Source organism: Notothenia coriiceps, unplaced genomic scaffold, assembly GCF_000735185.1.
Source record: "Notothenia coriiceps isolate Sejong01 unplaced genomic scaffold, NC01 NC01_scaffold00013892, whole genome shotgun sequence".
Classification (NCBI taxonomy): Eukaryota; Metazoa; Chordata; class Actinopteri; order Perciformes; family Nototheniidae; genus Notothenia; species Notothenia coriiceps.
The window spans coordinates 803-11552 of record NW_011346593.1 but is presented as its reverse complement, the minus strand read 5'-3'; the positions used below and the strand labels follow the sequence as shown (position 1 = coordinate 11552).

Below are 10750 nucleotides of genomic sequence, written 5' to 3'. Positions count from 1 at the left end.
AAAAGAAACCCAATAAAAAGAGTTGTTAAATAATAGTGAAGTCACGTTGTAATAACAATAACTAATTTCGCTCTCGTTTTATTTTTGAGCTTTGCTAAAAGCCACTGTGTCAAGTGTCCATCTTGAGTTGCCGTCCGGAGTTGTCCATCTCGCACATGCGCAGTACCGATCCGGCAGGGGGACGGATGGTTATGGCTAGAAAGGATCCGTCTTGTGTAAATATGACGTCACGTTCTCGTTGTAACTCTCGTTGGAGCGGCTCGGAAACACATCTACAGCAGTAACATGATGCAACATGACAACATTAATGCAGCAGGATAATAGTAAAAAACTGAAAGGGAACATTTTATTGCACCAGGAGCTATCTTGGGACTTTTACTGCGACAACGTTGACTTGCCTGTGAATAAAAAATAAACCATAGTGTTGGTGATCTACAGTGTTGTCATTCTTCTTTGAACAGCAAGACCGCTAACACCCTATTTCAACAATCACACTCCCTGTCATTGACATAATTAATAGATAGTTTAGCTTCTCACGATCATTTGCTGTGGCCCACTGATGTTAACGATCGTAACTGAAAGGCTGCCTGCCAAACGTAAACATTCAGCCACGTGACTTGCGAGAGTTTTACAGACGGATCCTTTCTAGCCATAACCGGGATGGATCGGGTAGTGACAGTCTCAAACAAGCCTAATCATTTGTCCAAACGGCGGTACTACAATTTCCGTATCAGTCCGTGACGTCACTGGGCCCAGAAAGACTTTTCCCCATTGCCTAAAATGAGGAAAGAGACGTCTGTAAATCAGCGGATACTTTTTTTTAAACTAATTAAACTACCCAGTATGAACTATTGTATAGCCCTTATTAGAATCATTCTGTCCTTAAAGTTGTAAAATGCAGCCGAATCTAGATTTATTTTCTGTCTCCATTCATTCTACTGTGAGCGTCCATACCATATACGGGTTCTTCTGCTCTGACAGCTAGGCATGATGGGTAATTTGTTACGTTTCGCTCTCTGAAAATGTGGGCCATTCTGTCCTCATCCGCCAAGGAGCAGCTGTCATAGGAAATAACTAGACCCCGCCTCCGATGCTGTATCCAGTTCTTATTATACATCCATGCATCCAACTCTGTTCCCTTCTCTTTCTGACTCTTTTGGAGGTGGGGATTCACCGGGCCGTAACTCTGCCTGATAAAGCTTGTTCTGCCAGTTTGTCTGTATTTTTCAAGCTGTTTGCAACCTCGGTGTGTCCCCTCCTTTTTTTAGCTGATCAATGTGCTTCTTAAAAACGTATTTGTGTGCATTACACCCTTTCTTTTTTTCTTGGTCCATCTGTGACTTTTTGATGAAGCAGCCAGGAGCTTCAACAAAAGTATTTTGGATCTAGATTAGTACTTTATTGATTCTAAATTGGGGAATTATTTTCGAGCCACTCCCCCCTAGAAAAGAAGAAGGCAAAAGGTGTCTACATCGCTGGATTATGTAACAGAACACAGCATAAATAGTAAGACACAGTAAATCAATGGAATTAAAATAAAGTATGTGAGTGTGACTAAGCAAGAAAGTTTCAGTGTCATAAAATCCGGATATGAAATTGAACCGACTCTCCTTAAAAAAACATGTATATCCGTAGGCTAGTATCTTCCGAGCACTCCTTCACAACATTCACCCTAAAAAAAAGCTGAAGTCAACAGTTTATACATCGATGCAGGAAAAAGCCTGTCGGTGTTTTCTCCAAATTCAGCATGACACAGCGGATGTGAAGTAAAAACCGAAACTGACCGTCGGTGTGAGACGTTAAAACCTCCCACTTAAATCGCTTGTAAATCGTTTTGATCCAGTTCCGTTCAGCCACATCTAAAGTAATTCATTAACCAATCCAACAGATTACCTGCCCCAGTTTGTGATTCATATCATGAACAATATTTATTGGACTAACGCATGGATGTATAAAGGGAACTGGATACTGCGTCGGATTCGGAAGCGGAGCACCGTACATTCCTAAAAATTGCTCGCTGGCGCATGAATCTCAAAATGTAGCGACTGCTTCAGAAAGTACCCGGATCATCCGGGGCATTTTGCTTATGGAGCATGCGCACTTGAGTTTTCCTTAAGCCCCGCCTCCGATATCTTGCTCTCGGCTCAGTCAAATTAATGGAGATGAATTATTTAAACAAGGGCTAAATAAGGGTTCGTGATGGGTCGTTTATTCGCAAAAAAATAAGTATTGTTGTTAGTTGTTATTGTTGTTATTGTTGTTATTGTTGTTAGTCATTGGGGAAATGGTCTTAGGGGAAATGGTTGAACTGACGTCAAGGACGCTGTCACGACAGTTGCACTGTTTGGCAACTTCAAAAAATCCGCTTCAGAGGCCGTCGCACTTCCTGGGGTTTGTATTATGACAAACGAAGTCGTTGCTGCGCAACTTCAGCCGTTGGTGAGCCGCTCGAACACAGCGGAGCCGCGGAGGCGGACGCTGATTTCTGCGCATGCCCAGTCTGAATTTCGGGGATGGGTCTATCGATGGAATCAAGATGGCGACTCTGGCGAAAGCGCCAATATATTTACTGAAGTAGATGTTCAAAATCAACCGCAGTGGCGTGTTTTCTCAAGCCCCCGAGGGGTTCCGTGAAACATGAAGACTGAGAACATGTTTTGGGAGAGGAACTGACCGGGATTAATACCGTAACAAAGTCAGCAAGATGTGTGAGAGCTATGCCCGCTCGCTGCTGCGTGTTTCGGTGGCGCAGATCTGCCAGGCTCTGGGCTGGGATGCGGTTCAGCTCACTGCATGCGATCAGCTGTCCGATGTGCTGCATCGATACATCCAGCAGCTGGCCAAAGTCTGCCACCGGTACTCTGAACTCTGTAAGTGCTCGGTTTAGTCCCCAGATTACTTTTAGTAAGCCGTAAACCTGAAGAAGTCGATCACGTTGTTGTTGACTGGTTCTGTGGCTGGCGCCCCCTAGCAAAGGTTGATGTGTCAAAAAGTACAGTAGCTACAGAGCTAAATAGCCTTCATGTGTTGTTATTATTATGGCTATGATGCCCTTCAGCTGTGTTCCTCAATGTGTTAGTCGATTAGTTACCTAAGTATATTGTACCTATCAGTAAAATGATTCACTCCTCTAACCTGTTGAGTGCTTGGCTACTTCTTGCTTCAAAGATTCAAGATCCAAAGGTTGTATTGTCATACTCATATTCACAGTAGTTACAGTGTAATTATGGCAATTCAACTCTTAAGTCCCAGGCACCTCCAACAATGCAAAAATAAATAATATATACAAGATATAAAACACATTTTAAATACACAATACAAACAGTGCAAGAAGAAACAGATTATAAATAGAATAGTGCAAGACCAATGTGCAAGTAATGCAGAAGAAGTACACTTCATACATGTCAAATGAAATACAATAAGTTACATGTTGTAAGTGACCAATTAAATGCAGGAGTCTATATACATGCAAATAGAATAAGATAAACAAGAACAGCATGTCAAATTAAATACTGTGCAGTGAAATTAATACGGCTTATTGAAGTATGTAGATGCAAACAGTTGAATGCTATATGTTGAATGTTGTTATATGTTGAATGTCAACATCACTCAGGGCACCTCGTTGTATGTGCAGCACAATCACTAGTATATAATCAATCTTTTGTCCAAGGCTATCATCAACCCTAACAGAATAGTTAAGTGAACCAGATGCATTTAGAGTGTGTTTGCAGTGGTTTCATGTCTTGTTGTGGGCTGCTGCATTTCAGATGGAAGAACAGATCCTGTTCTGGATGATGTCAGCCAGGCCTTCAGACTGCTGGGGGTGAGTCTGAGTGAACTGGAGGACTACGTCCACAACCTGGAGCCTGTGGCCTTCGCCCAACAAACGCCACTCTTTCCTGTCAGCAAAAACAACGTCTTGCAGTTTCCCCAGCCTGGAGCCCGAGATGCTGAGGAAAGGAAGGAATACATTCCAGATCACATGCCACCCCTGGTGTCCTTAGAAGATGGTCAGTTCATATAATGACAATACAAATGTGCACATCTGTGATTGTTTTAATGGCTATTTTTGGCTGTTCTATTAGTTGTTTTCAATATTTGATTCACTTAATTTCTATCAATAATTGTGGACTCAATATTCTGTAAACTCTGCGCATAACATTTTGCAAAAGCACAAAACTACATCCTCTAAAAGATTCCTCTAAGATCTTTAGTAATAGCTAAATATACCAAGGTTATAACATGACAATCATACATTTTATTTTCTTACGGAATAATAATTGTAGTAAACATCAACATCAACAGCATCAACATCAAAAGCTAAACCAGGCAAAATTATATATTTTTTAACTACTATCACTATTATTATATATTTATATATAGATCAAGAAGAAAGAGCGGCCGGTACAGTTTTATTGGTACATTATTATCCAGTGTATAAAACCATATTTTTGGTTTGAGTCAAATCAGTTTGGATTTGTCTTTAACATATCCTGTATATGTGTTAGAACATGGCTGTGTTAGTGACAATCCTTGGACTTAAAATTGAAAATGCTCAACTCTTTTTTTGTCCTTTTCCTCTCCAGAAGAGGAGGAGGAGGAGGTCCTTCCTGACATGGGCACCTCAGCCGAAGCTATGCAGGTGGCACTGGAAGAGGACGACGAGGAAATAGACGAAGATGAGACGGTCAACGATGAGAACCACCCACTGAAGAGGCACCGGGACCTGGACAGTCCGGATGCAGCTTTGGGCATGATGCCTACTAAGAGACCCCGCATGTACCCCGGCCTCAGCCCAGAATGGGGGGTTGAGCCCAGGGAGCCTCTTACCTCTCTCAACACTCAACGTGTTCCCCCAGGCATGCTGCCTTCTCATGATAGCCTTGACCCCATGTCTCCTGAAACACCTTCTGGAGCCCTGCCTTCCTTCAGACCTCAGCCAGTAGTACCAAAACACTCTGATCAAAAGGGCCTCACCACTCCAGGAAGAAAGTCTAAGGTCTCGTCACCTGGCAGACAACGGACTAAGTCCCCAAAAGGGGTCCTTCCTGTTCCGGTGGGAGGTAGTCCCCTCCATTCACCTAAAACGTCTAAGGAAAGAAAGAAATCCCCGGGGAGAACGAAGAGTCCTAAAAGCCCCAAGAGCCCAAAGACGGGTTCAGCCAAAGCGCCCCAACCCCAGAGCAAGTCGGATGTTGTGCACAAGCTCCCGATGTCTGCGCTGAGCGAGAGGATGGGCAAGGAGAACATCCATATGCGTCAAAATATAGAGGACAGGGAGTTAGATGAGGTCCCCTTCAAGACACTAGAGCCTGAAAGTGCAGACATCGAGGACTCCATCGATGCTGTGATTGCAAGAGCGTGTGCTGAGCGGGAGCCGGATCCTTTTGCTTTCTCCTCGGGCTCTGATTCGGATAGCAATGGAATCTCCAGTCCAAGGAGGCTGACCATCATGGAGCCAACTACGCCTAAACTCCAGATTGGGATCTCTGCGAAAGACACATCAACACCGCTTCACCTACAGGCACACGCAGGACCCGGAAAATGGACTATGGATGATTCGATCAATGAGGTGATCCGAAAGGTCAACCAGGGGGGTCCTTCTGCACCCCAACAAAGCCAAGGGGAGTACGTCTCGTCGGGATCAGCTTCACCGCCTACACCTGAACCTTTACTCAAGGTGTTTGAGGAGAAGAACAAGATGGTGCCATCAGTAGATGTGAAGAAAAAGCTGAAAAAGGAGCTCAAGACTAAAATGAAGAAGAAGGAGAAGGACAAGCCGAAAGACAAAGATCGGGAAAAGGATAAGGGCAAGCTGAAAGAGAAGAACAAGGATAAGAACCGGGATAAAAACAAGGACTTTTTCAAGGATGGAAAGATGCCCTGGAAGGAGTTTGGAATGAAGGATGACGAGCACTTCCTTCAGCGAGACTTCACTCTTCCTGAGGGCTCCATCAAGATAAAAACCAGAGATGTAGATGTCCCTAAGAAGGAGAAGGAGAAACACAAAGACAAAAAGAAGGATAAAGAAAAGAGTAAAAAGGACAAAGATAAGAGGGAAAAGGGTAAAGACAGGAACAAGGAGGACCGGCAGAAACAGTCTGCGTTAGCGCCCTTTGCTCTGGGTGAAATCCCCCAACTGTTCAGCGCCGCTTCCTGCCTGCGCATCCCCTCTATGCTCCCTCCTCTGGCCCCGATCCTCCAGGATAAGGAGATAAAGATCAAGGAGAAGGACAAGAAGAAGGACAAGAAGGAGAAGAAGAAAAAGAAAGACAAGGAGAAGGATAAGGAGCGAGAGAAGGCCAAAGAAAAGGAGAGAGAGAAAGAGGAGAAGAGGAAAGAAAAGGAGAGGGAAAAAGAAAAGCGGGAAAAGGAGAAGGAGAAGGAAAAAGAGAGAATTCGGTTGGAGAAGGTAATTTTATTTGCTTGATATGTCATGATGTGTTTGTTTTAGAGCAGGGGTGTCAAACTCAAGGCCCGGGGGCCAAATCCGGCCCGCGACTTCATTTTATGTGGCCCCACAAGTAGGGCTGCTCGATTATGGCAAAAATCATAATCTCGATTATTTGGGTCAATAATTGATATCACGATTATCCATTAACTTTGAAAACATCAATTTAAAAAAAAAATTAATTCAAAAATTGAACAGTATGTTTTTAACAGTTGATTACCCTGAACTTTAAGTGTAATTCAACTGAAAAAAAAAAGTTTTATTTTGATTATGTTGTTTTCATAAGCGTTGCTAGCCAAAATCGTAATTGCGATTAAATATGATTAATTGAGCAGCCCTACCCACAAGAGCTTGCAAAGAATATAATATGTTTGTTATACGGTTACATGGCGATTTACAGAAGCACGTTGCCCATAAACTACATGTCCCACAATGCATCTCTCATTTGACTTTTTTCTCAGATTTGACTTTTTTTCTTCTAAATATGCCTTTTTTCTCACAGAATTTGCCCCTCAGAATTGACTTTTTTTCAAAATGTTTTTTTTTTTTTGTGCTTTTCTTTTAAAACCATTTTTGAGTTTCACTGATTGAACAGACTTACAATTATTTGCCCTAGATTTCTGCTTTCAGACCGAGTTGATTATGAAGTTATTACCCTATCCGAGAATAATCCAATGCAGAGGCAATGATGTAATATAATACATTATGTATATATATATATTAAATATTTATATATGTAGTTTTATATAGTCTTAAAGTTACAACCGGCCCTTCGAGTGCAACCATAATGTGAATGTGGCCCGTGATGAAATTGAGTTTGACCCCCCTGTTTTCGAGTGTCATTGATGTTTACCACGTCCTTCTATAGTATCCTCAGGTGAAAATAGAGACTCCAGTAGTTCTGCCTTCTCCAGTGATCCCAGACTGACGCTCAGGGTGGGAGCAGGCCAGGACAAAATGGGAGCAGGCCAGGACAAAACTGTAGCCACTCAATGGATGTTCCCTGGAGATATTTCTAAGTCATCAGTTTCTTCCATCACCGTCTTTTATGGTATCGTGATCTCCTCTCATTCTTTTTTTGTTGTTTTAAATGTAAATTGGTGTTTATTTTATTAGTATTATTTATTATTCCAATTTTACAAAGTTTCCTTAAAGTGCCTTTTCATTTTCACAAGTTTAAATACTACATGTTTCATTGCCTTTGTGCTTCAAATGACACATTTAGTTATATCATTATCATCATTTGTCTTTCTAGATTTTCTTGACTGTAACATCTCAGTTCAGACTAGAATGTACAATGTTCGTTTGGGTTTCCAATATTCAGTACAGTATGCCATTTACATTTGGTATAATGATCTTGGATTCATGTAATCCTGACATGAATGTTTTTCATTTATCTTCAACAAAAACTATACAGATCTACACAGTGACTCTCAATAGACCGAGATAGCAACACAAAAAACACGCACCTTTTTTTTATTTGACTGAAACAAAAGTTATGCTCATCAGGAAAAGTGGATTTTCACCAAAATAAAAGCCCAATAAATACTAAAAAGTTAAATCTTTTAAATCTCACCTTTTAACTTTTCCTCACTATTAATATAAATTGATCTTTAATTTGTGTGTGATTTTGCAAGACACATGGCCTTAAAATGAGGTTAAATTGTACGGCTTACACAGAGAGAAAAGTCTCATATCATATATATAGCCGTATAATCATGACATACTTTATTATTATTATTATTATTAAAGTTATTATTTATTATTCCAGTATTGACATTTTCCTTAAAATGCCTCTTCAGATTCATAGTCTTTTTTTATTCTTTTCATACAGTACTTCCTTACTTTTCAAAATGTTGTTGTTAGGATCAGGAAAAAAATATCAGTAGTCAATAATCCAATAAAAACAAAGAAATTCCTTAAAAATAGGTGTTATTACTACGTGCTACATTGCCTTTGTGGCTAAATAATTCTGACATTGAGTTATATTCTTTAAATTGTACAACTTGCACAGAGTAAAGTCTCCTAATATTATTAATGATGACATATTATTATACTATTATTACCTTTTCTAAATACCAGAATTATTATCATTGTGCTAACTAGTATCTATCTCTCAATGGGTTTCCAGTGTCATCAGCAAGGTGGTTCCGAACTCGGAGCCCAGGACGCCAATACCCAGGACCCCCGCTTCCAAGTCTGGACCAGGGAACCGCCCTCGGACGCCGCCTCCAGTCCTCGCGCCAGTCATCCCCATCCTGCCTCCAGCGCCCTCTCCTCTTCCACCAGCTCCTGCCACTTCATCGCTGCTCTCCGCGGCCCCGATGCTCTCCCCCGCCGCATCCTTCAAGACGCCGGTCCGGAGCGTAGTAACAGAGACGGTCAGTACATACGTGGTGAGTGCTTGTACGTTATTGTTAATTGTGCATAGTATAACAGTCTATGCATATGAAACACGACTACATGCATTTCCTATCATCACTTTTCTTGACTCTTAAGGTGGGCAGTCAATTAAAACACCTAAGAGATACTAACTATATGGTTATTCAAGATTTATTCTACTATTGTGTCATGGAGCAGTGTGTTACTTTTGTTTTCTGTTGTTTGCATTTCCGGTAGATACGAGATGAATGGGGAAACCAGATCTGGATTTGTCCTGGCTGCAACAAAGCTGATGATGGCAGTCCCATGATAGGATGTGATGACTGTGATGAATGGTATCATTGGTAAGAGACTACTTCAGTTTTATCTTCAGGCCTTATGACTCCCTTCATTGTGTTTTGAAACAACATCGTTCTGCATAATTGACAATTAGGCTTGACTTTAACCAATTACAGATTTATAATTCACTGAATTGCAAAATTGGGTGGTAACGATACACAAAAATAGTGGGATGATAAGTTTTCAGTACAACAGAGAAAACATTTTGGTGTAAAATGATGACTCATTGGCAATTAAAGGCCGGAAAAAGGTTAGTAGCAAAAAGTGAAACATATGTCAGTAATCCACTATTACATTACACTATAAACACTAAACATGTGCACTAGGGCTGCACGATATTGGAAAAAACTGATATTGCGATATATATATATTTTTTCCCTGGGATATATATATATATATATATATAGCGATATGAACAAAATACAGGAATTGAAGAAAAGACAGTTTTTTTTGTCCACAAACAATCCTTTCTTGAACTTTAATAATACAATTGGTATTTTTTAAACTATATTTAACCGGATGAAGGATTTTATTTACGGACGTCTGGATCTTAAGTTATCAGAGCAACAAGCTGAGCTAGCTCGGTTAGCAGCGCCGAACTGCCCTGGAGAAACACATGAAACTACTTTATTCAGTGTTTTTACCTTTAATCACCGGGTCCGTTTGATTTATAGATTTGATTGTGATTGGTGGTTTGCTGTGCATGCAGAGCCTGCATGTCACTCACTCAAGTACCCCTGACATGAGAGCCACGCAAGTTTTCCTTTAGTAGCAAGCAGCAAAAGAATTGTAACATGACGTGTTTGAGCTAATTTGCCTACTTAATATCGCACGTCGTAAAAAAATGTACGTCCTGCGATGTGAATATCGCGCATGCGATTATCGTCACGACACGATATATCGTGCAGCCCTAATGTGCACATTTATTAGCAATGTCCTCTTTACATATTTACATAGAAATATCTGATGTTCGTTTTATTTTAGATGTATGTCTCTATAGCAAAATTAACAACATGTTTGGAAAATATTCACTTTTCTTTTGAACTCAACAACAATGCTGTTCATCATGTGTAGGCTTAGCTCTATTTGTATTACTGAAACTGATCAACAGACATTTTTTTAGCCTGCTTACTTTTTGTGGTTGTAAATTGAAATTTCAGCCCTAATTTTATTCCGCCCCCCCTCATTGTAGCAATTCACAGCAAGGAGGACGTCAGGGACACTCAGCGAGAGAGAGAGACAGTCAGAAAGAAAGAAAGTGAAAGAGAGAGATGACACAGCATAAAGTTCAGTTCAGTTCAGTTTTCCTTTGAATAAATGTATTCTCTGAAACAGATTGTTTTTCAGCCTTTCTATCTCCAACATGTTACTGCAACTTGTTCTACATGTTGATTCATTCACACACGCTGAGGACATTATACAGGAGTTATTTTCACATTTTATTTACAATATTATGATATTAAATCATAACTAGGGAGAGACAAAGCAAATATTTGTAAAATCAACACTCAGTAGCCCCATATATACATGTAGTAGAGGAAAACATGGTGTTGCCAACCCTTTAGTTTGTTTTGAGTT

The 10750-nt window shown here is 40.6% G+C and overlaps 1 protein-coding gene across 1 annotated transcript; it reads left to right on the top strand.

Annotated features, from left to right (window-relative positions):
* Positions 1-1867: 1867 nt before the first annotated feature.
* On the top strand, positions 1868-9177 carry taf3 (TAF3 RNA polymerase II, TATA box binding protein (TBP)-associated facto; the record flags this gene model as incomplete). The annotated part of the gene is given in 7 exon segments (XM_010774348.1): positions 1868-2870; positions 3768-4010; positions 4587-6412; positions 7329-7365; positions 7368-7410; positions 8583-8847; positions 9071-9177. Coding segments are annotated over 7 exon segments (2687 nt in total), but the record flags the coding sequence as incomplete, so codon positions are not given.
* Between the last annotated feature and the right edge of the window lie 1573 nt (positions 9178-10750).